The 26,803-nt window shown below is 36.5% G+C and overlaps 1 protein-coding gene across 1 annotated transcript in view; it reads right to left on the bottom strand.

Moving 5' to 3' along the window:
* EPHA3 (EPH receptor A3) overlaps positions 1–25,762 on the bottom strand; it is a 360,422-nt gene extending 334,660 nt beyond the window's left edge. Inside the window, exon 1 of the mRNA XM_035015173.1 lies at positions 24,500–25,762. Within this exon, the coding sequence (XP_034871064.1) occupies positions 24,500–24,587 (88 nt within the window). The 5' untranslated portion in view covers positions 24,588–25,762. The remainder of the gene's footprint in view (positions 1–24,499) is intronic.
* Between the last annotated feature and the right edge of the window lie 1,041 nt (positions 25,763–26,803).

The raw sequence follows: 26,803 nt of genomic DNA, 5'->3' as shown, positions 1-26,803 counted from the left end.
CATGAATGTGGATGCATTTTGAGTATATTATTAAAGAAAGACAAATCATTTCCTTTTAACACAGAGAATATTAATTTGTGATGGATTAGAAATTAAAATATAAAAAGATACTTCAAGTTTAATAACAAAAGGCTCACTTTGATTGTTTATCTATTAAACAATGGAAACCATGGTTTTACCTCATCCTTCATCTAAATCAGAAAGCAATCCCACAATTGACTAATGGAAGAGGTGGAGGAAGGTTACACAAAATAGCCATGTATTATTAACACAAACCAGAGCAGGAAAGTCAATAAATACAATCAGAAATCATTTTCAGTATCTATATATACATAAATCAAAATATAATGTTAATACATGCGCTGCATAAATAGGTCCATCTGTTGTCAATAAAGTATTTCCTGATACATAAAAAGTCACCCCAAATAAGAAACATTAATCTTATAAAATGTTAAGTAAAAGAAAAAATATATTTAATAGGTGTTAGAATGCTAAATTTTCAAGCACTGCTTTTTAAAGGAAGATATTTAGTTATCTAGCTGAGTATTAAAAAATCCTCCTGACTACAAAGTTAGAAGACATATAATTCTCAAAGTTAGAATGTCTAAGCTTTGCTAGTGAAAGAAAAGCACATAAACTTAATTACACTGGAATTCCTTAATGATTAAAGATTTTTTCTCACAATAAATTAATCCCAATGAGAAGTAATTATATTTAGAGAAGAGTTGCTGCATGGATTACATAGTGCAATTTCCATAATGGTATTATTTCCCAGGATATCAGTTTGGAAATGAATAGTATGCTTAATTATACTGAAATTATCTGTCAAAATGATTTTTAAAAACCCTCTACCAATTAATCAATGTTACAGATAATATTTCAGATTAATCAATGTTAGAGAATTTTTGAAAATATGAGAATACATCTTCACCTTCAGAGTAAAGTATCTTACCAACATTCATTCTGATAGATAAGTTTGATTGATGAAGCCTAGTTGGACAGTTCTATCATTCATCAGTTGATTTCTCGGAGTTTTACATATGATTTGCATAGAATTTACAATGCCAATATTCATAAATCATTAGATCATATTTGCAATCCCTTTAGGGGTCTAAATGGTTCAATGTATTTGTGCGTGTGTGTAATAACTGAGTATGTACTAAATGACGAATACGTCACTCAACATGCTAAGATAAATGGCTGATTTAATTCCAGTATTAGTAACCAGAGGAAAAATGTGTTTGAGGCAAAGAAGTTATGAATATTGTCTTCATTTAGTAAATGACTCATTGGAATGTAGTTTGTTAACTAAAGAACTAAATGCCTTTTAGTTTTCTCTGATGATAATGAGGGAAAAAGGACTGGACTAATCACATTAGCATTTGGTGTCTACTCAAAAGAGAATAACAAAGTCAAAAAGAATTATCTCGCACTGTCAATTAAATAAGTGTAATAGATTAATTAAATTTATTTCATTTTCTCAGAAATGGAATTTTTAGTACACACCATTTTGCGTGAATGAAGAAAACACAATAGCATCATTACTCATGATTCTGATTCTGTTGTCTATCAAACATAATTACATCTGCCCTGGTTATCTCACAGTGTTGCATCATGTGATGATTAAATAATATAAATGTATTTAAAGCCACCATGAGTTTATAACATGCTATACAGATTCAGTGTTCTTGTAAAATTAATACCTGAACTAACAACTGTACCATTTTGGTTTCTGAAATCTATCTATAATCAACCATGGAGATATAACCTAACAGAAAAGAATAGTGACATCAAAACACTTTTTTTTTTTTTTTTCGCCATTTTTATCCTGTTTTTAATCCAAGGAAAATAAATCTTCCAGAATAACCTAAATTTTCTTTTTTACATAGTTTTAAAGTACTTCACAGCTATAGGGTTCCTGAAATATTTCTTTTCTTTTCTTTTTTTTTTTATTCTTATATTAATCCCCATACATTACATCATTAGTTTTAGATGTAGTGTTCCATGATTCATTGTTTGTGCATAACACCCAGTGCTCCATGCAGAATGTGCCCTCCTCAATACCCATTACCAGGCTAACCTATCCTCCCACCACCCTCCCCTCTAGAACCCTCAGTTTGTTTTTCAGAATCCATCGTCTCTCATGGTTCTTCTACCCCTCTGATTTTCCCCACTTCATTCTTCCCCTCCTGCTACCTTCTTCTTCTTTTTTTCTTAACATATATTGCATTATTTGTTTCAGAGGTACAGATCTGAGATTCAACAGTCTTGCACAATTCACAGCGCTTACCAGAGCACATACCCTCCCCAGTGTCTATCACCCAGTCACCCCAACCCTCCCACCCCACCCCCCACTCCAGCAACCCTCAGTTTGTTTCCTGAGATTAAGAATTTCTCATATCAGTGAGGTCATATGATACATGTCTTTCTCTGTTTGACTTATTTCGCTCAACATAATACCCTCCAGTTCCATCCACGTCGTTGCAAATGGCAAGATCCCATTCCTTTTGATGGCTGCATAATATTCCATTGTGTATATATACCACATCTTCTTTTTTTTTCCTTTGCAATTCACAAGATGATTATTTTTTTTATTCTTATGTTAATCCCCATACATTACATCATTAATTTTAGATGAAGTGTTCCATGATTCATTGTTTGTGCATAACACCCAGTGCTCCATGCAGAATGTGCCCTCCTCAATACCCATTACCAGGCTAACCCATCCTCCCACCCCCCTCCCCTCTAGAACCCTGTTTATTTTTCAGAGTCCATCGTCTCTCATGGTTCGTCTACCCCTCCGATTTCCCCCGCTTCATTCTTCCCCTCCCGCTACCTTCTTCTTCTTCTTCTTTTTTTCTTAACATATATTGCATTATTTGTTTCAGAGGTACAGATCTGAGATTCAACAGTCTTGCACAATTCACAGCGCTTACCAGAGCACACACCCTCCCCAGTGTCTATCACCCAGTCACTCCATCCCTTCCACCCCACCCCCCACTCCAGCAAACCTCAGTTTGTTTCCTACAATTAAGAATTCCTCATATCAGTGAGGTCATATGATACATGTCTTTTTCTGTTTGACTTATTTCACTCAACATAATACCCTCCAGTTCCATCCACGTCGTTGCAAATGGCAAGATCCCATTCCTTTTGATGGCTGCATAATATTCCATTGTGTATATATACCACATCTTCTTTATCCATTCATCTGTCGATGGACATCTTGGCTCTTTCCACAGTTTGGCTATTGTAGACATTGCTCTGCATCTGCAGACATCATCTGCAAAGAGTGAGAGTTTGACTTCTTCTTTGCCAATTTGGATGTCTTTTATTTCTTTTTGTTGTCTGATTGCTATGGCTAGGACTTCCAATACTATGTTGAATAGCAGTGGTGATAGTGGACATCCCTGCCGTGTTCCTGACCTTAGGGGGAAAGCTCTTAGTTTTTCCCCATTGAGAATGATATTTGCTGTAGGTTTTTCATAGATGGTTTTTATGATATTGAGGTATGTACCCTCGATCCCTACACTCTGAAGAGTTTTGATCAAGAAAGGATGCTGTACTTCGTCAAAAGCTTTTTCTACATCTATTGAGAGGATCCTATGATTCTTGTTCTTTTCTTTTGTTAATGTATTGTATCACATTGATTGATTTGGGGATGTTGAACCAACCTCGCAGCCCAGGGATAAATCCCACTTGGTTGTGGTGAATAATCCTTTTAATGTACTGTTGGATCCTATTGGCTAGTATTTTGGTGAGAATTTTTGCATCCATGTTCATCAGGAATATTGGTCTATAATTCTCCTTTTTGATGGGGTCTTTGGTTTTGGGATCAAGGTAATGCTGCCCTCATAAAATGAGTTTGGAAGTTTTCCTTCCATTTCTATTTTTTGGAACAGTTTCAGAAGAATAGGTATTAATTCTTCTTGAAATGTTTGGTAGAATTCCCCTTGGAAGCCATCTGGCCCTGGGCTCTTGTTTGTTGGGAGATTTTTGATGACTGCTTCAATTCCCTTAGTGGTTATAGATCTGTTCAGGTTTTCTATTTCTTCCTGGTTCAGTTTTGGTAGTTGATACATCTCTAGGAATGCCTCCATTTCTTCCAGGTTATCTAATTTGCTGTTATAGAGTTGCTCATAATATGTTCTTATAATTGTTTGTATTTCTTTGGTGTTGGTTATGATCTCTCCTCTTTCATTCATGATTTTGTTGATTTGGGTCATTTCTCTTCTCTTTTTGATAAGTCTGGCCAGGGGTTTATCAATCTTGTTAATTCTTTCAAAGAACCAGCTCCTAGTTTCGTTGATCTGTTCTACTGTTCTTTTGGTTTCTATTTCATTGATTTCTGCTCTGATCTTTATTATTTCTCTTCTCCTGCTGGGTTTAGGCTTTATTTGCTGTTCTTTCTCCAGCTCCTTTAGGTGGAGGGTTAGGTTGTGTACTTGAGACCTTTCTTGTTTCTTGAGAAAGGCTTGTATTGCTATATACTTTCCTCTTAGGACTGCCTTTGCTGCATCCCAAAGATTTTGAACAGTTGTGTTTTCATTTTCATTGGTTTCCATGAATTTTTTAAATTCTTCTTTAATTTCCTGGTTGACCCATTCATTCTTCAGTAGGATGCTCTTTAGCTTCCATGTATTTGAGTTCTTTCCGACTTTCCTCTTGTGATTGAGTTCTAGTTTCAAAATACTGTGGTCTGAAAATAGGCAGGGAATGATCCCAATCTTTTGGTACTGGTTGAGACCTGATTTATGACCTAGGATGTGATCTATTCTGGAGAATGTTCCATGGGCACTAGAGAAGAATGTGTATCCCGTTGCTTTGGGGTGGAATGTTCTGAATATGACTGTGAAGTCCATTTGGTCCAGTGTGTCATTTAAAGTCATTCTTTCCTTGTTGATCTTTTGCTTAGAGGATCTGTCCATTTCAGTGAGGGGGGTGTTAAAGTCCCTCACTATTATTGTATTGTTGTCGATGTGTTTCTTTGCTTTTGTTATTAATTGCCTTATATAATTGGCTGCTCCCATGTTAGGGGCATAGATATTTACAATTGTTAGATCTTCTTGTTGGATAGTCCCTTTAAGTAGGATATAATGTCCTTCCTCATCTCTTATTACAGTCTTTGGTTTAAAATCTAATTTGTCTGATATAAGGATTGCCACCCCAGCTTTCTTTTGGTGTCCATTAGCATGGTAAATGGTTTTCCACCCCCTCACTTTCAATCTGGGGGTGTCTTTGGTTCTAAAATGAGTCTCTTGCAGACAGCATATCGATGGGTCTTGTTTTTTAATCCAGTCTGATAGCCTGTGTCTTTTGATTGGGGCATTTAGCCCATTTACATTCAGGGTAACTATTGAAAGATAGGAATTTATTGCCATTGTATTGCCTGTAAGGTGACTGTTACCATATATTGTCTGTGTTCCTTTCTGGTCTATGTTGCTTTTAGGCTCTCTCTTTGCTTAGAGGACCCCTTTCAAGATTTCCTGTAGGGCTGGTTTTGTGTTTGCCAATTCCTTTAGTTTTTGTTTGTCCTGGAAGCTTTTTATCTCTCCTTCAATTTTCAAGGACAGCCTAGCTGGATATAGTATTCTTGGCTGCATATTTTTCTCATTTAGTGCTCTGAATATATCCTGCCAGTCCTTTCTGGCCTGCCAGGTCTCTGTGGATAGGTCTGTTGCCAATCTAATGTTTCTACCCTTGTAGGTTACAGATCTCTTCTCCCGAGCTGCTTTCAGGATTTTCTCTTTGTCTATGAGACTCGTAAGTTTTACTATTAGATGTCAGGATGTTGACCTCCTTTTATTGATTTTGAGAGGGGTTCTCTGTGCTTCCTGGATTTTAACGCCTATTTCCTTCCCCAAATTAGGGAAGTTCTCTGATATAATTTGCTCCATTTATACCTTCTGCCCCTCTCTCTCTTTCTTCTTCTTCTGGGATCCCAATTATTCTAATGTTGTTTCGTCTTATGGTATCGCTTATCTCTCGAATTCTGCCCTCGTGATCCAGTAGTTGTTTATCTCTCTTTTTCTCAGCTTCTTTGTTTTCCATCATTTCATCTTCTATATTACTGATTCTCTCTTCTGCCTCATTTATTCTAGCAGTTAGTGCCCCCATTTTTGATTGCACCTCATTAATAGCCTTTTTGATTTCTACTTGGTTAGATTTTAGTTCTTTTATTTCTCCAGAAAGGGTTTCTCTAATAACTTCCATATTTTTTTCAAGCCCAGCTAGTATCTTTAAAGTCATGATTCTGAACTCTAGATCTGACATCATACTAATGTCCATATTGAGTAGGTCCCTGGCAGTCGGTATTACCGCTTGTTCTTTTTGTTGAGGTGATTTTTTCCATCTTGTCATTTTGTGCAGAGGAGAATAGATTAATGAGAGAACAAAATGCTAGCAGAGTAACAATGTCCCCAGAAAATATACTCTAAACAAATCAGAAAAGACCTGAAGCAGTGGGAAAAGAAAGGGAAAGAGAGAAAAAAGAGAAAGAAAAAAAAAGAAAAAGAAAAAGATAAAGATAAAAACAAAAGCAAAGAAAACAAAACAACAACAACAAAGAAAAAAAAAAACAGAATGTGATCAAATATGATCAGGCTGGTATATAGATCAGTGTCACACACTAGATTTGGGGTGTATTTTGGTCTTTTAGAAGAAAGTGCCTCCCAAAATTTTAAAGAAAGAAAAACTTATATATGTACAAAAATAAGGGTTGATATGATGAAGGGATGGAATATGACTGTAAAGATGGAAATTATAAAAAATTTTATAAAAGGAATTGATAAGAAGTTGTTTGAAAAAAGAAAGAAGAGGATTTAAAAAAAGAAAAAAGAAAAAAGAAAAAAAAAGGGAGAGGATGTGATCAGGCAGGGGAATAGGAAACACCATATACTAGAGATTTAGGGTATATTTTAATCTGTTAGAAGAAACTATCTCAAAATTTTAAAGAGAGAACAACTTATATATATAAGCCAAAAATACGGGTAACTACTATGAAGGGATAGAATGTGACTCTAAAAATGAAAAATAAAAATGTTTTTTTTTTTAAAGGGATTGATAAGATGTTGGTTGAAAAAGGGAAAAAGAAAAATGCAAAAAGAAAAAAAAGAAAAAAAGACAGTTAAAAAAAAATTAACTTTGAAAGACTAAAGAATCATGGTAAAGAAGCCATGATTTCTATGTGCAGTATTCCCCTAGCGCTGGAGTTCTGCTGTTCTCATTGATCGGTATACTTGGTCTTGGCCGGCTGTTCTCCTGATCTTCTGGGGAGGGGCCTGTTGCCGTGGTTTCCAAATGTCTCTGCCGGAGGCAGAATTGCCCCGCCCTTGCCCCCTCCCGGCTATGTAATCTGCTCGGGTTTGCTCTCCGGGGCTTTTGTTCCCTGCGAGCTTTCCCTACAGCTTTGGAGGTGGAGAGTGAAAATGGCGGCCTCCCAATCTGCGCCCTGGAGGAGCCGAGAACTCAGGGCCCGCTCCTCAGTGAGCCTCCAGAGAAAGGCCGTCAGTCACTCCCGTCTCCCCGGTCTCCGGCTACACTCCGTGCTCACCCGGCCTGTGACCGCACATTTCTATCTCCGGCACCCGACCCCAGGTGGAGTCTCCAAACCCAGCAGATCCCTGTGGTGCACTCCCACGCGGCTCCTCCCGGGGGAGGAAGGTGAGTCTCCCCGGATCTGCCGCTTGTTGGGTCCCTGCTGGAGGAGCAGGGGCCCGACTGTGCCGCGGATCACGGTTTATGGCCACCCCGAGCTAAGAGCCTGTGCCTGGGCTCTGCCTCTGCCGCCGGCTTCCCTGCTCAGTTACCTGGGAGCTCTGCCACACTCAGGCACCCCCGGTCTTTCTGTGACCCCGAGGGTCCTGAGACCACACTGTCCCGGAGGGTTCCACCCCCCGCTTAGCCACCAGAGTGACGTCCCTCAGCGGAGCAGACTTTTAAAAGTTCCGATTTTGTGCTCCGCGGCTCTGTCACTTGCCAGAAGCGGCCGACGGAGGTCCCTCCCCGCCGTCTATCCTCCCGAATATGGCCTCAGATTCACTTCTCTGCAAGTCCTACCTTCCAGAAAGTGGTCGCTTTTCTGTTCAGAGAGTTGTTGCTATTCCTTTCTTTGATCTCCTGTTGGGTTTGTAGGTGTTCAGAATGGTTTGATCCCTATCCAGGTGAATTCCTGAGAGGAGACGAAATCCAGGTCTCCTACTCCTCCGCCATCTTGCTCTGCCCTCCCACATCTTCTTTATGCATTCATCTGTCGATGGACATCTTGGCTCTTTCCACAGTTTGGCTATTGTGGACATTGCTGCTATAAACATTGGGGTGCACGTACCCTTTCAGATCCCTACTTTTGTATCTTTGGGGTAAATACCCAGTAGTGCAATTGCTGGATCATATGGTAGCTCTATTTTCAACTTTTTGAGGAACTTCCATACTGTTTTCCAGAGTGGCTGCACCAGCTTGCATTCCCACCAACAGTGTAGGAGGGTTCCCCTTTCTCCGCATCCCCGCCAACATCTGTCGTTTCCTGACTTGTTAATTTTAGCCATTCTGACTGGTGTGAGGTGGTATCTCATTGAGATTTTGATTTTGATTTCCCTGATGCTGAGCAATATTGAGCACCTTTTCATGTGTCTGTTGGCCATTTGGATGTCTTCTTTGGAAAAATGTCTGTTCATGTCTTCTGCCCATTTCTTGATTGGATTCTTTGTTCTTTGGGTGTTGAGTTTGATGAGTTCTTTATAGATTTTGGATACTAGCCCTTTATCTGATATGTCATGTGCAAATATCTTCTCCCATTCTGTTGGTTGTCTTTTGGTTCTGTTGACTGTTTCCTTTGCTTTGCAAAAGCTTTTTATCTTGGACATCAAAACACTTTTTAAAAGCATTTATTTTGAGTTTATATGGTGCCTTTTGTTTATAGCCAAATAAAAAAAGTAGAATCTAAGAATACTAGCCACTTTAAAGTGAATGATTGCTAAACTGGGACTTTCCAGGATATAACCTCAAGTCTCCTGTGATCCTGTTGTGCAGCAGTCTGAGTGTAGCATAATTGAAATAAGAAAAAGAGAAAGCTAATGGAATTTGAAAGTCAGTGTGTTGCGAGTGATTTCTCTGTATATATCAACTAAATCCAACACTGCAATATAACATATGGAATTCGACACTGAATCAATCACTCAAGAACTTGGGTTACTAATGCTTTTCTCTCCCAAAATAGAGGTAGACCCTGATCATAGTCTTTCAGTGGTACCAACATGCAAATGTTGGGGCACATGGAAGAAGCAGATAGAACTGTGATATACAATTATATTGTAGTTTTTGAGTTTTAATGATGATTTGCAATGTGGAAGGTTTATTTCAATTGCTGAAAAAAATTTGAGTCCACAATTATGAATTCTAACAAAAAAGAGTTAGGAATTTATTCTTAAGGTCAGACGGAGGATGGGCTTAATTCTTTAATAACTGCCTCATGCCAGATTATTTTTCAAATATATAAATTGTTCCTTACCAGTGTTCATATTCTAATTGTATGATTTCCAAATATTTTTGTTTTATAACAGGAAACATGCCATTTCATTAATTTCAGAATATTTTCTCTTTAAAAAATATTTTCAATTTAAAGGGCCCTATGGCATATATTAACTTCTTAAAGTGATTTCAACTGGACACATTTTAAAATGTTCTGACTGTGAGCAGAGATATAAATAAGTGCTTTTTGGCAAAATTGTATTTGGAAATCACTGTCCGAAGTCTGGATGGATATGGTTCTGGGTTTCTTTCACATGCTTTACCCTGTCTAAACTTAGTGCTTTTAAACAGAAAAGATGTATGAATGGGTAAAGGAGTTTACATTCATGAAAACTGTAAGGGAATCTTTTTTCAAACTCATTGAGTTGGCTTTCAGGTGGGCACTAATGTGAGATTTGCTTAACAAAAGGAAGTATGGTCTCTGATGGGAATTAGAAAGGGTTGAATGGAGTACAGGAGTAAGAACAAAGAATAGAATAAGTTGGCTCAAATTGTAATGAGTACTTTTAGAAAGAAGGAAACCTTGTTGTCATTCCTGCCACTTATTTTTAGTGTCACTTTTCCCACCCATCTGGATTGTGGATTTAAGATATCCAGGAGTCTTAGGGCGCCTGAGTGGCTCAGTCAGTTAAGCGCCTGCCTTAGGCTCAGGTCATGATCCCAGGGTCCTGGGATCTAAGGCCCACATTTCATCAGGCTCCCTGCTCAGTGGGGAGCCTGCTTCTCCCTCTTCTCTGCCTGCTGATCCCCCTGCTTGTGCTCTTTCTCTCTCTCCCTCTCTCTCTCTGTCAAATAAATAAATAAAATCTTAAAAAAAAAAAAAAAAAAAAAAAAATGTCCAGGAGTCTTGCTCTCTCTTTTTTCCTATCCTCCATCATAACAGAAAGACAGCCAAATAAATGTCCACTCCTTGGTTCATTGGTATTAACAGTGTTATGAAGAATTGTCTGTACCAGGAACTTATACCTCCTTCCCTTCTTAATAATAATGCAATAAAGTTTTTTAAAGGATTCGATTATTGAAATAATTTTTTTCAATAAATACTACCAGTTAGTGAGGACAGATTAAAATTGTAAGACATAAATTTCTGGACTTTTCACTCAGAGAACCATTAACATGCCAAGATTTTTTTCAAGGGCACTTCTAAGTTCTGATTCACGTGACTATGTGTCCACTTAGAAAGACTGAGAATTAAACTAATATTCCATCTTGTAGATTAAGGTCTGCAAATATGCAGACATTGCTAAAATAATTTTTAAAATTAAATGACACAATTTCTTTCTGAAGTGGAAGACCGTTTCAATTATCTAATAACGTATCACTAGCTTTATAGTAATGCTGTTTGCATTTTGTGAAATGCTAGTTGCACTGTATGAAAATATTGAATTATAAAAATTATCAAATAATTACTTCTAGGTGATCAGAGGGGTTTAATGGCTAAAGAATTTCAGACTCTTACAACGAGAAACATGTTTTCTTGTGAAACCTTCAGCTAAGGTGCCTTTAAAGCCAATTGCAAATAACTATAGAACCACTATAACAGAAAAGAAACCCATCCTTTGATTATGTCTTGCATTTACTAAAGAAGAATGACATTTCCTTTTCTGTTCACATTATCACTGTCATTGTCCCAGCCACATTTCTTGTACACTGCTTATCTTTATCATTTTCATCACTTTCTGTTATGATAAAAAGAGTAGCTTTGCTCTAGGTTACAGATAGCAGAAGTGTCCTTTAATCTGCTCCTAGGTTGCACTTAAATGTCACAAATAGAAGAAAATGATACAGGGAGTGATAAATTTTATTCTGGGTGTTGTAATTCTCTGTGTAGTACTCTGGTCAACCATAACATGGAATCAAGAAACCAAGAAGTATTTTCTGACAGAAGTCCACCAAAGCTCAGCTTTTCATTTTATTATACATACCAGGATATGCCATTGAGAAAAAAATTAGAGAAGTCAAAGTTTGATTGATGTACTTACATATTTCAACATAACTTTTACCTACTGTGATTACATATTCTTAATTTAATAGCTCCCGTAGGCTTCCTCTTTATATTTATTTCTACCTAAATATAACTAAAACAGTTTCAATAGATCGAGTTAATATTGTATTTTATAGGCTAAAATTTATACAATTTTTTTAAGATTATAAATGAAGTCAACTATAACTTATTGTGTGCAGATAAATCTTCCTGAAAACTCTGTTAAATTTTACAGGCATTTTGTGTCACAGAAAAATATTAATTCATGATAATTTCTCCATCCAGTTGCCAGCTAAAATCATTATGCAAAAATTCAAGAAAAAATTCTGTAGTGCTAGCAGTTCTGTGAAAAAAATAATCCCTTTGTCACATGGTATTTTAATGGCTTATTTATGTGATATAAGCAGATTTCTGGATAAGGTGGTATACTTTCAACTTATTCTTTCTTATTAGCTTTTCCTCCTGAGCGATAATGTTGGATTTACTTCTATACAGGTCCTAATTATAGAAGAAACTGTAATTAGCTGCCTCATCTCAATCTTTGCCAAGAGCAGGGAGATCTCCTTGGACCCAAAACACAGTCTCACAGTAAGATGTCTGTGTTTTAATGACTAGGGTTGTTCAAGGAAATGACAGAAACAGAGAACAAAATTCTGCTTTAAACCTGGACACATCAATAAATGGAAACCCTGTGCTGTTTCTAATGTGTTAAAGCTTTCTCCTTTTTTTTTTCCCTTCTTAATCTGAGAAATATAAAGGTCACTCTAATATCATACTATTATGGAGAAAACAGCTATCAAATTATCACTACGGAATGTGTTCTTACAACAAAATAGTCCTTTCACATAAATGAGTGGGGATGGTCTACTGTCAGTGAAGTTTTAGTGAGTTAACTACCCCAGCTTTAATAACAGTGCCTAGAAGAACAGGTCTCTGTTTCTGTGCATTGTCACCTGATATTATGAATCATTTAGACAAGTAAAATGTGTTTCCCAAAATGTAAAAGTTACTAAAAGTAGAACATTAATGATTATATTAACACTGTACTTTTCCAACACATTTTGCCTTTTAAAGTGTTCTGGAAATAACAGAACTTGTTTATTTCTAATTCAGAAAGACTTTTCTGACAGATTAAAAAGTGAAAAATGAAAATATGTTACGCAATTATTAAATTATAATCACTAAGGCAAATATGTATTCAAACCTTAGTATATACATTTTGCCTTCACACCATAAATTGAAGCTGACTTGGAATAAATTTTTTAATCATAAAATCTTGATTATCAACCATCAACTACTAAATGAAAGCTATCTGTTCAGTCAGGATTTGACTGATGGCTATGAAAATGAAACAAAATAGGGGTGCCTGGGTGGCTCAGTCGTTAAGCATCTGCCTTCGGCTCAGGTCATGATCCCGGGGTCCTGGGATCGAGCCTTGCATTGGGCTCCCTGCTCGGCGGGAAGCCTGCTTCTCCCTCTTCTGCTCTGCCTGCTTGTGTTCCCTCTCTCACTGTCTCTCTCTGTCAAATAAATAAATAAAATCTTAAAAAAAAAAAAGAAAATGAGACAAAATAAGCACATTTGCCTTAGTAGAACAATTCTACTACAGCATTTCTTTTAGAAATAAAATACTCCTGGAAACCCTTGGATATAAGGATTCAAATTTTAGCACAGAATAAAAGGTGTAGTGATAACATTTAATTTCAGTTTAAAAACATTCTCTGCACATCATTATGCCACAAAACATGTTATTTATTTATTTATTTTTTAATTTCAAAAGATACCCCTTGCAGAATAAATTGATTTAAATTTCTGGAAAAGTAAAATCAGGGTCTAGATTTGGCTTCATCCTATTCTGGGGGACAACTACATCTGGACTTTACATCACACATCAGGACTGATAGCTACAAAGACACGCAAACATATAAACAAACTCTTCAAGGTATAAATATGGGTTTCTATAGAGGCCCACAAAGGATCCAATGAGGGTGGTCACATGCTTATCAGTTTAATTCAAAACTTTCCATCTTAGAAGTATGGTGTCAAGGGAAAAAAAAATCAAAGTATTAGTGCTGGTGATAGAAAACTTTTAATGTATCACTGCAACAAAAGGTAGAATTCGGAAAAACCTCTATGTGATTTTTCTTGGTAGTGTAGTCAATATGAACAGCATATAAAAGCTTCTAATTGGGGATGGTTCCTTTTTGACATGCAATCATGAATTATTTTTTTCTTAACATTTTTCTTGATTCATTTTAATGGTTTTTAGATTTGTGGCTCTGAAATTAAATTTGAGCTTCTAAGTTGTCACTATTAACTTAGAGTAGTAAACCTACTGCAAACCTGGGCAAACATAGAGTAAAATATTCTTAATTAGTTTCCAAAGGATCACCTTTAGTATTTTCCTTCTCTAATTCTCTATAGATTTTTAAAAGATATACGCATTTGGAAAAATTTTGGACATTGCTTGTAAAGAAAGAGAAGAAAAATAATGTCCTTATTCAATATACGAATGTTTAAGGAAGCCTGTTCATTCAGATGAAATACATATGATTATGACTGAAAATCATTTTTGAAAAAACAAAGGCTATCAAACATTAAAATTTCAGATCAGAAATGTTAAGAACACCATAATAAAATCTGAGTTTGTCTTTTTTGAGTTATCTAATGTAAATGAGTATTAACTTATCTATGTAAAACAGATCATAAAAGCAAACCAAGAGAAAAACACTATTCCCTTTTATTCCGTTTCTGTAAAAACATTTTCAAAATTTAGGGATAGCTATATTTGATGGAGTTTATATACCTAATAAAAGAATAACAACCCAATTTAATTTCTATTTATAATTTCTATGATTATGCCAGTTCTTTATATTCAGTTAAAATGCAAAACCAACCATAAATAGCTTTGGCATATGAAAGGGAAAAAATCACATAATTCTAGCTTTATGCCATCTTTAAATATAATAGGTAGATTAAGGGGTCCAGTAGGGGAAAATTTATAAAATTAGATAATGACAAATAACTTAAACATGGTTATTTTTATTTTTCCTCATCACCAATTTGTAATTCAGAGAAACAGAATTTCATACCATCTTGATTCAAAAAGGTGTATATTCATTCATAAAATTTTGCCCACAGTGTGGTGATAGTTCTCATTTGTACAGGGACAAATGGTGACACAGACACACACAGACACACACACACATATACACACACAGTGCTTCAAAGTGGCTTCCCAGCTTAACTTCTCCTTAGTGTGAAAACTACCATTGTATGCAATAAATAAATATATCTTTCCAAAACCTACAGATTTGTATTAATTGATAAATTAGATTTGAAAATCAGGAAATAAATACATGTTAACTACAAACGAGCTGTTCTCTGTTGCCCTTATTAACCCCAAGGTAGAGAGAGAACGTCTAAATTTCACACTGATTGGAAGCCAGCCAACTTTATCATTGACAAAAAGTTAATTTTAAAGCCTTATATTTTTATCAAGGGAGGGAAAGGATGGGGGGAAAAGGGCAGGTATTACTTTTTACTGGGCCTGTAGAATTTATTCATCTATCTTTCTTTATTATTTGAAAGAAGACAAATTAACCTTACCTTAATGAACATATGGGAAATTCAAGAAGAAACCATTTTGATATTGATTAATCAGCAACAAAATTAACTCTGGCTTATCGCTTTGCTCCTGTATCTTTTGAGACCCTACCATGTAATTAGTCAAGATTTTTGTCTTGAAACAAGAGGCAACTCAGTTTGGAGACTTTAAGGTCAAGTTTGTATTTTCTTGAATGAGAGAGTTCCACAAACTCAAACATAAATAAAAAAGTTTAAAAATAGGGAAAGTAGTTGTTGACTCTAATTATCCAGAAGCAAGAAAAAAAAAGTTTGTTGCTAAGCCCTCACTTTTGTTTATGGCAAAATGTGCCAATAGCTTGAGTGGTTGAATCATTCGTTGGAAACATAAAGGATAACACGTTAGGTTTTTTTTGTTTTGTTTTGGTTTGGTTTGTTTTTTTTTGGTACATTACAATGAAGAAAGCAAGATACTAAAAGCAGCTTTCTGATTTGGAAGACGAATGTCATCAATATGCTGTTTTTGCTCTTTGCCAGGTTACCAAAATTTATTGCAGCAATTAATGCAAAACATATGTGCTGAAGTACCCACATGAAAAATATAATTGCCCCAACTTAATTTGCTACCTTTCAAAACCATGTTTTAGCTACCTTTTCTCAATGCCTCCACTTAAATAGAGTACAAGTGTTTTTATGAAAGAGAAGATAAATCATTATAATTTATTTTCTCATCTTAAGTAATATATAAATTATTTTTTAAATAGGAAAAAGTTTCCACGAGGAATAAAGTCTACTTTTTAGACCATATTCTATTTTCCCCATTACTGACTTCCATGACAATTCCAACAGTTAATTCACACTCTGTTTTTATTATATAAAACTCTAAATAATAATATTTGCATTATATTGATAATTGCCTCACAATTTGTGTATGGAATTCCTGACAAAATCTTCTTTCCAGCACAAGGAAAGGAGTGTTGGAGTGTCAGGAAGGAGAGACAGAGGTAAAAACATGTGAAGAAAAGGCAACACAGACATTTTCTCCTATTCCTCTGTCCACATCAAATTTTCTTTACATTATTTTCTTGGTGTGTCCCCCACTCATGTAAATAATCATTAACTTATGAGTGCAAAACACTATGTCGTTTCTAAGTACTCTTTGAAGCACTTTCTTAAAAGTACTCCGAAGCACAATTTTTCGTTCCATTACTCTGGGTATTTCTAAGTTATTCTTGCAAAGTCACAGGACAAATTAGCTAGTCACTAGGATTAAGATTCAAAAGCTACGGCTTCTCCTGCAAAGAAGGATGCCTCCCTCATTCATAGGCATTGGCATACATGAGAAAACATATGAGGTTAAAATCAAAAGACAAAGACAAGAGAGGGCCTGGCTGGGTTACTACTTTATTATGATTTGTTTCCTCAGTTTCCTTAATTGCAACAATGGAAGGTGTCATCATACCTACCTTAGGGCTGTCTTAATGATTAAATGAGGTCCAGTAAATAGTGAATGATAATGTAGGGGAAAAATTCTTTCCAGCCAGCGGAATTCTGTACAATTATTACCGCAATGTTGGGCATGGCACCGAGGCCATATTTAGTCTCGGAATCCCCTGGATTCAACCATTCTATCTTTTATGAAAAATACTAAAGTTCCAACACAACCACGGAAACATCAGCATCAGCATCATCCTACTACTAACCTACCTCGATGGCAGCGCTCCCAGAAACACTTTCTAGCCCATTCCAAGTTTACTCGCAAAATCGGAACAGGGAAAATCCTGTTTTAATAAAACGGTGCCAATCAAATATGGGGCTGCAGGAGAAAACAGTTGTGCACAGGGGTGGGGGGTAGTTTATGGAACATGCCCCTTGTCGCTCTCGCGAGGGGCCTAACAGGTGGCGTGAGTAGGTGGCTTTAAAGAAAACCGGGGCGGGTGGGGGGCCTCATTTTAGTTTAGCGCCTTAAGAACGGAAGGAAAGATCGGCTGGAAGACCAAAAAATAGTCGAGAGGTCGGGTCAGACAGCAGCAAGCCTGACAACTGGACGTCCCAGGCGCTCCTGTGCTTCCCAACAGAGCACCAGGGGGGTACCAGGCGCTTTCCCTACACCGCAGGGAGTTCGTTCTAGAAGCCTGCAGAACTGCATCCCCCTCCTCCACTTGTCAAGTGGTGGCTGCGTGAACTCCTATGGAAAGGAGACCGCGCCACTTCCGGACGCCAAGCTCAAGAGGCTGGCTGAGAGTAATGGGGCGGGGGCGACAAAGCTGTCCGGTCACAGTCTCCCGTGAAAGGACGTACCTGGCGCATCCTAGGCGCTCGCGCTTTCTGGGCGGGCCCGACCGAGCCGAGCCCCAGGTGAGGAGAATCCAGGTGGTGAGGCGGTCACCGCCTCTGCGAGCGCCAGCAGCTCCGCGGCAGCAGGCAGAGGGCGCACGTCTACCTCTCGCCCGCCCGGGTCTGCAGCCCGCGCTCGGTTTGGGTAACTTGGCGCCCTCGCGCCGCTCACGTCCACCCTCCGCCCGGCTCAGAGCGCCCGGCCCCGCCGCCCGGAGGAAGCCCGCTGCAGCGGGAGCCCCGCGTGCGACCGCCGCCCGGCCGGCCTGCGGGAGGCCGGGGCCAGCTGAGTGCGTTTGCGGCAGCCAGGCGCCGAGACACTCGCGCACAAAGAACCACCGCCTCCCGGAGGGCAGGGGCTGGGGCTGGGGCTGGGGGACGCGGACCCGGAGTTGAGTATTTATGATTTGATCTTTAAGCCAAGGCAGAGAGAAAAAGTAATGAATTCTTGGGAGACCCTGTTTTCCCTCCGCACCACTGAGCCTGTTTCTGCCGACGAAATAGTTTGCAGTTTAGATGCCCTGGTAGTGGGTGTGGTGGCAACGAGGAGCGCTTGCTCATCTCTCAGCTGCCACATTGCTGTCACTACCCGCGAAGCCCTGCTTCCTCCTAGAATTTCTCAGAGCACACGTCTGAAGTGTAATCAATATTGTTTCATCAAATATGGGAGGCGTAACGCGAAGAAAAAGAAACGCCGTCATCCCCGTCTGTGGCCACCCAGTCCCCATGGCTGAGATTATTCACAACAGTTTGTTTGTACAGTGCTGCCACTTGTTTTCCCCCTCCTTCCTCGCCTATTATTCTGACTTCACCATGTTGGTTTGGATTATGTGGATTTTCACCCTTTGCTTTGACTGGAACAGCAGGACATGGTTTAGAAAATGAACGGAGGGAGGGGGCTGCACACTCAGGGCTTCCAGTTTAATAACATCACTCCAAGTTGGAGGCTTTATTTGCTGAACTGGTTTTGATTCCATCCACCCTCCGCATGCATTTGCCCAGGCATCCAAAGGGGGAAGCATTCTTTGGCGTACACTCTTAAAACTTTCCTGGATAAAATATTTTCTTCTGGGGAAAATCAAATTGTATGAACTTTAGAGAAGAAACAACGCAACCACCCCCCTTTTTTGTTCAGTGTGCAGGTTTTTAGGGTTTTAATAAAAATTGATTAGCCAGATGTTTTAAGTGATAAATATTTTCTTTTTAAGCAAAATATTTATATATTAACATTGGTTTTAGAATCTTTGCACATCTCTACTTCTCCATCTTTTTAATCAACTTTTTATTTTCTTTTCACTTTCAAAGACCTTTTTTTCTTTGTAATTGACCACCCTTTTTTATTTCAGAGAAGGCTGGTAGGAGGCAAACTAAAACTTGCTGACTTTCAGACTTTTCCAAGAGAAAACCTCCTACCAGGTTTCAAGAACTACCTGATACTAGGCAGCTTGTAACAGAGACCCAGAAAGTAAAATTAAGGGGACCACTGCTCCCACACCCTGATTCCCACCAGGAGTGTCTTCCTAGTTGAATTTGTGGCTTGGAATCCTTTGTATTTTATAAAAGTCACAACATTTCTTTTATTTTTACAGTCATTAGGAAAGAATTTTCTAAGGTTTTCAAATTTCTGAGAACCAAATTTCAAGTCCTACTTTTTGGTATACCTGGATGAATAATATAATGAATGTTTCACACCACCAGTCATCCCTTTATTTGAACAATCTGTGGAAAGCCACTTGTCCACTTTCTAAGGGCCCTGCATTGACCCTCCCTGGTGATAAAATCCAGATCTCTGAAAACAGAACCCAAAAGGGGACACCTGCATCTGTTTTTCTAAATCTTTTATCAAACAGGAATTAAAAGAACAACATTTATTAAATGTTTTAAAGGAAAAGTGTGTATCTTAGAAAATAAAGTTGAGGATCTTGACAGAAAATGATTTGCAAATTTAGTGTTCTTCCAAGATATACATATTTCCCCTTACATCTAGTATTTATGCCAAACAAAATCACTGGGAATGACTAAAATCAAAGGTAACCCACATCACAGATTTCTTAGTAAGTAAGTGTCTATAAAAACTTATCGAGTTTTGATGATTTGTGGAAAGTTTTATTAATATTTTCTTGAAGATTTTATGACTTGGAAAATGTAACTCTCAAACACAGTCCTTGCTCTTTCCATTTGCGTTGAAGTTAGTAAATCAAATATACTGTGGAAATATGTTTTGCCTTTAAAAATCCTTTGCATATGTAACTGATTATTTGATATTTAAAAATTGCATATATTTTATTTCAGAAAAATTCCAAAGCTTCAGAAACAGTTTTAACATTTAGGGTACTTTATAAAGAAACTTACTGTGAGAAGCTAATAGAAGTGAGGGTGTTAAAAAACACACCAAAATTTGAATATTGACATGTGGATAATATATAAACACGATAAAGAATTTTACTAAATCTTTTCTTTAACAATAATAAGTTTCTTAAGACTCAAGGTAAAACTACTCATTTGTTTATATGAGCAAGGTGCAAACCATAATTATATTCAATTAATTAAGAAACTTCATACGAAATTTCCTAAACTCACTAAACAATGTTTAAAAAAATGCCTTCAAGTTTTGATTGTTTACAATATTTTGTTTAAAATTTTTTATATTAATTTTAAGTGCTTTTCATTTTTGCTCCCAATTTCTAGCATTTCATGGAAAAGACAACTTTATATAAAATGCAGCCATGATGTAACACGTGGCAATGGTGTTTTATTATATGTAGTTTCCCTTTTATAGTTCCAGTTGTTTCTGAGTTATAAATATATCCATTTGACCCTAAATCTTAAAATAGGCAGAAAAGTGATATCAACTAGAGTACCAATAATAAAAAAGTATAAAATTGAAAAATTGATAGCTGGTTTGTATTTATAAATCTATTGTTATTGCCGCAATACTTATTATTTAAAAGAATTTTTAATTGCTCATTTATGACAAGGACTAGAATGGTGTAATGGATGAAACATAAGAGGGAGGAGAATGGACATTTTTCCCACTTGAATTATTATTATCAATATTAGTCGTTGAGAAAATATAGATTCAGAATGAATTAATTTCGTGATAGATTTTGAGAGGTTACTAAAAGTTTCTTTCCGGCACAATCAAAATATTATCGTAGCAATTCAGGTTGTCAGTAAAAGCTTAAACAAATTTGCTGATAATCCTGTTAATGACCTAGGTCAAGTGTTAACTGTTGTGGGTTATAAAATAGTGAAATTAAGGTTTCTCCTACCTCCAGGCAAATAGCATAGTTATAACTATTGGGGGTTGGGAGGAGCTATTAGGGGAGCTATTAAATTACAAAAATGTATAATGCATTCAATTATTTAGTCTAGCGTGATGAAATGCTATTAAAAGCAAATGTAAAACCTCTGAAAAAAAAAAACCTATAAAGATATGACAGCTTAGTCTCCATAAATATTTCAATCACAATGTATTATTATTTGAGGATAAGTGTTTATATATGAAAAGAGATGCCAATTTATAGTAATTTTTAAAAAGGGAATAATCCATTGTTTAAATATTTATCTCCAACATTTGCTTAATAGTCAAAGGGAAGTATACAGTGTTCATTTGCAAATTTTACTTTTAAGCTTTGAACAGTCACAGAGTCACCTCTAGTACTTAGAAGATTTATGTTCAGTAAAATACATTTCATAGATACAGTGTCCCAGCCACTCCAATAAAAGTCTCCCCAAATAAGTAGTATATAAATATGCAGATTTAATTTTATTTACTTTTATTTTGAAAACTCTGATTTCCAATGTAAAGAGCTCTATGGGTAAATGTTAATCTAATTTACAAAGGCTTTTGGATAGAAAAATGATTCAGTGCTTATGTACTGATGAATAAGCAGTTCATTCTGCCTCAGACTCCTTCAAATGTAGAAAAGTATTAAAAGAGAGTAACTTATCTATTGCTAAAGAGATTGATACTTCACTTTATAGCAAGTTTTTACCTCTTTGCAAAGTTATTTTTCTTTACCGTTATTATCATCCATTTGGGATCAGAACAGGGAGCAAATATATGAACTTCTTAAATAACACGTAGTATAGCAATCCTATTTTGCCATGAGTAGTTGATTTCCTATTGGAAGTCTTTTATTGGTGTGTCATATAAACAGAGACCTGATAAGATTTTAACAAAGTTCCATGCAGCTTTAATAAAGTTTCTATTTAAGTAGATAGGCCAATTGTTAGTTTAAGCAATCATTGAAATTATGAATAATCTATTATCTTGAGGAGGCCAGTGATAGAAAGTATCAACTAGAATCATTTTCTTGAAAGCATATTAAAAAGTTATTTGTAACTGTATTAATAAGAGGAAAGTTCAGATGAAACTTTTTCTAAGTATTTTTTTAACTTTTTAATCATAGGCCCATGGCATTTTAATAGATATTTGACTATCAAATCTCAAATTAAAAAAAAAATCACACAAGGGAAAGCAATTAACTTAATGGCCTTGGTTTTGTTCCCTTTTAATTCTATCATGCCTAACTTCATAACAGATTGTGAAATAAATTCTAATAAATTTTACTAGTAGATTTCTAGTAAATTTTCTTTGGTGTTGAAATATAATTTTTAGCATAATATTTTAAATGCAACCTAGTATTTTATATCTCAGTTCTCAAAATTTATATCAGAAAGCTATATTAATCAGATTCATTTTATCATTATTACTTCCACCAAATATATGAATTTTCAGAAGCATCTTGCTTTCTATTCAAATGACATTGTTAGAAGAATTTCATGGAAATCTTGGCACATACTTGGATTTTCAACTCAACTTTTAAGACCTAAGCTATTGCATTAATATTTAAAATTTCACTCAAATATTATTCAAGTTAAATCATTCATTTTAAATTTTGTTCCAAAGCTTCCCTTCATGACTTCAGGAGGGAAAGGAAACACTACTCATAGGACATGATCTGGAAAGAATAATCCCATGAACAATGAATAAACTTTTATCCAAGCAAATTAAATGTAATTGTGTCAGTTTTCGGCATATATTTCCCTTTCTATATACATCCCTGCCTGCATAATAATATATACATTATATAGTGAAACATACACAAGGTGTGGCTTAAAAGAAATTTACATTTGATTATTCCTGTTTCATTAAATTAATATTCAGTAATTTTATGTAAGCATGAATAAGTTTCAAGGGTCTTTTTTTTCCTCTTGCAGTTTACTGAAAGGTTATGTTTTCCACAAAAATACTGACTCTCTCAGCTCTATCCCTGTGCATTATTAATTCAGTAAAATCCATTATCTAAATAGTTTATAAATATTCCATCTGGAGAAATACAATTTATCATAGCAATACGGGAATAATATTTCTAGACTACTACTTATTGTCAATTCTTTAATATCTTCAAAAAATAAGATTAAACAAACACTAATTTTTGCTTACTGATATGTTACTCATTATACAAATGATTACTCTTGCCTTTCATTCAATGAAAAATGATTGACCATTACTTTCAAATAAAGATTTTAATTTGATTTGTACAAAAAAAGTCACTTATAGGTGATCAGATGATTTTCTTGATCCTTATATTTTAGAATTTTCACTTTCCCAGTTAAAAAAAGACACAGAAAAACTTAATGAAATCTGCCAAATTGATAAAGGCAGTCACTAAGGAAAGAACAAAATTAAACTGCTCTATTAGCAGTGAAAGTAGGTCACCAATATGAGCAGTTTTTAGATTTAATTAAAAAGTTTCTACATATTTTGAGTATTTACTTGTCTTTTTGAAATAATGCATACAATATACAACAGTATTGGCTTGCCAATATATTTTTAGTGACAAAATACATAATGAAGCATTTTCACATCTTGCTCAGTATTGCTAAATTGCAAAATAAATTGCTAAATGTTATTGTCATAAGTTCAAAATGATTAAGAGGAAATCAAAGTTGTAAATGTTGCTTTAAAACAATCAATTATTTAGAGAACTTTGTCTTAAGAGTCAGTGATTGTATTCACAAATCATTAGGAATAGATCACAAAAGGTATACATGAAAAAAGCAATGTATCCATCAAATACACAATCTTATAGGAAACATTAATGTCCTCAATTTTACATTTACACTTTAATCCACTGAAAAGGGATGAATACCCATTAGGAGGAAAATAAATAACCCAACATCAGGAAATGCCATTTGCTGCATATGGACATTCTTTCTTAATTTGTTATTCAGTTATTTACTATACCTACCCAGGAGCTTTTCACTTTCCATCAAATACTTTCCCTTACTCATATATAAACCCTTAAACAAAGAGAATCCAACCTAAGCTTATTGCAATTCCTACAAATATCATTTATGTTAATGTGGCATATGCTGCTCATTAGAACCTGTAGCATAGAGCAAACCATCGCCTGGCAGGATACACATCACTTCAATACAGCAGTTGCAATATAAACACACACACACACACACACACACACACACACACACCATCAGCTTCAACAAACTCTGATTTCCCTTTAGTCCATTCATAAATGCCATGATCCTAAGTAGGAGCAACCTGTCATTACCTTTAAACATACTAAAGAACCTAGCAAGGAGGGTTTTATTTTCTTTTAAACTTCTCAGAGTACTACATGGTCATAATTAGAAATAAAATACTGCCACGGCTATTTGGCAATTAACATCGTGGGCTGTAAAACTGGAGGATTTTTCTCTTTTCTTTCTTTCTTTCTTTCTTTCTTTCTTTCTTTCTTTCTTTCTTTCTTTCTTTCTTTCTTTTTCTTTCTTTCTTTCTTTCTGCTTAAAATTGGCAAACAAGGTAATTGCTTGAATTGGTATCAGATTAAAACCACATTTTAGGTTTAGGCAATCCAAAATTCTCTCCTAAAGTCTTTTAGAAGACAGCAGAAAATAAAAGCACATCTGTAGTTTACTCTCAGAGGAAACTGCTTTATTCTGAGGCACCTTAACGACCTGAAAAGGTTCCGGGAGAACGTGCTTTGAAGAGCGTTAGTTAGCCCTGCGGGGCAGGGCAGTTTGCTGTACCTGGCTTACCTTCATTGGAAGGTTGGAGAATCAGTTCCCCGAAGCAGTTGAGAAGGGAGCAGCTGAGAAGGAGAAGGATGGAGAGGTGACAATCCATGTTGCTGGTGCAGAGGGCAGTGAGAGGAGCATATCTCCATGAAGCATGCCACTGATGTGAGGGGGAGCGCTCTGATTGCTGGAGAAGTTACCATGCTCCGCTCGCAGGCTGATGTCAAGTTTGACACTGGAGATAAGGAGGAGTCTGGCTGCCTTTCCTCGAACCTCGCTCAAGGACTTCCCTGGGTCCTAGTGCCGTCGGAAGTGAGCGAGGCAGAGGAAGGAACAGCACGCGGAGACTTGGGAGACTCGCAGACTGCTCTGAAACACAGAGCTGGGGAGCAAGGGGTGAGATGGGGGGGTGCGCCGCCCATAGGCAGGAAATCCAGAAGTCGTGATGGGGCAGTGGTAGAGAGCAGTGGAAGGGAGGGAAAAACACCCGCTCTTTATTTTCATTGAAAAGCAGCTATTTTATTGTTTGCTGTACATGCTCTGTAGGTTAATTCCCTGAAGAAACCAGAAACCCTGATAGGAGTGTCATATGGCAGTGTGAGTGAAAAAGAAAGCGAAATGCCAGAAGATGTTTGTATTATAAGAACAGGAGCCTTTCGTTAAAAAAAAAAAAAAAAAAAAATCAAAGATGATTGTATAATTCAAAGGAAAATTAGGATTATTCCTTTACTACAGTCAATGAAATCATAACTCTTATGAGCCCTTTGTGGTGCAGAAGGACACTAACACAAACCCCAGATCAGAAAGTCTTTTCAGTCCTGTACCAAATGGTATCTGGGCTTTCAAATAGATTTGGCACAGGGATTTCAGTGTACATTTGATGTACTTTAGTTTTCCAAACCGGGAGTAACCTTTACCATGCTAAGGAAGTGAACAAACCCAGCCCCAGGAATAGCTGCTGGTCAGCATTCACTATTTTCTGTGCTGTGGGTATAATACAAATCAAACCTGAAGTTTTTGACAACACATCACTACCCCTCTCTCTCACCATCTATGTTAAGATCTCTGGGTTCTATGAGATAAACATGGCATAATTCACAGCTCGGCATTCAGCTTTTCAGCCACTTCCAATCTGATAATAGTTGGATACTGTTCTTCTTTAACATTCCAAATCCAATGGCTAAATAAAGTGTCCTAGCACTTTCTCACTTTACACCATGCCTAGAAATGATTTCTCTTATTTCCAGTTCCCTTGTTGGACAATATAATAGCAATCTATTTCAGCTGAATAATTTTGTGATTTATATTTTGAGAACTATCTTCACTTATCTTTAAAATATCCCCCCGAAATTGATTACTCAAATATCCTCCTGCTCATCTATCTTTTCCTATTCTAAACAGAAAACAAGACTCTCATTCCTTGCACAACTCCAGAAAGTTAAGATAGGTTGGCAACTTTAAAATCAGTGATCAATTTTAGAGCACTAAGTTGTGGAATCTAAATAAGGGTTTGAAAAGACCTTGCTAATAACATATTCATTTCACAAACACTATGTTTTTAATGAAAGAACACAATTTTCACATGAATTGAAGTTAAGGGCTTCTAGACTAGCTTGTTGGCTGGGGTGGGGGGTTGGGAGGTGGGTAGAGGAAGTGAGAGGAAGAGTGGCCCTGCTCACTTTCTATGTATGCCTTGTTACTTTGTATCTCTAACTTCTTCCCACATTATGTCACCGGAGGCTGTATAACCGTCTTCAAGTGCCAAGTCTGTCAGAATTGAAAATAATGACAGATACTGAACAGAGGACTCAGATAATGGTGACTCTGGCATTTTTTTAAAGTTGCAACACAACTTTAGTCTTTCCATAAGGCACAGTTCCATTGTTCTAGGGTTAGATAAAATTTTTCTGAAACTTGAAAGAAAATAAAGTCTTATTTGAAATGACAATTTATAAACATTTTGGAAAAATATGCCAATGTGCTGATATCCACATACACTGGCTTCCCCTCACACTACTCACAATTTACTGCTGTCACTGGGGAAAGAGGCATTCATGTTTGAAGGAAACTACAGTAGTGTGAAAATGGGTAAGAAGCAATTGTTGGCCTGGGAATATAATATAAACAATATAAGATCTCTCAGTTATAGACTCTCTAAGTCAAGAAACATCAAACAATTAGTAAAGAGTTTCCACAATCTGAAATACTTACCAAAAGTGCATATCCCTTCTTCCCACCACAGATTTACTTAACTAAACCTCTGAGGTTGGGACCCAGGAACCTGCAATTTGATGAGCTCCTCAGGTGATCCTGTGGTAATCCCAA

Source organism: Mirounga leonina, unplaced genomic scaffold (genome assembly GCF_011800145.1).
Source record: "Mirounga leonina isolate KUSES-001 unplaced genomic scaffold, KU_Mleo_1.0 Mir_169, whole genome shotgun sequence".
In the NCBI taxonomy this organism is placed as follows: domain Eukaryota; kingdom Metazoa; phylum Chordata; class Mammalia; order Carnivora; family Phocidae; genus Mirounga; species Mirounga leonina.
The sequence above is the reverse complement of the archived record's forward strand: the minus strand, read 5'-3'. Positions and strand labels throughout refer to the sequence as shown.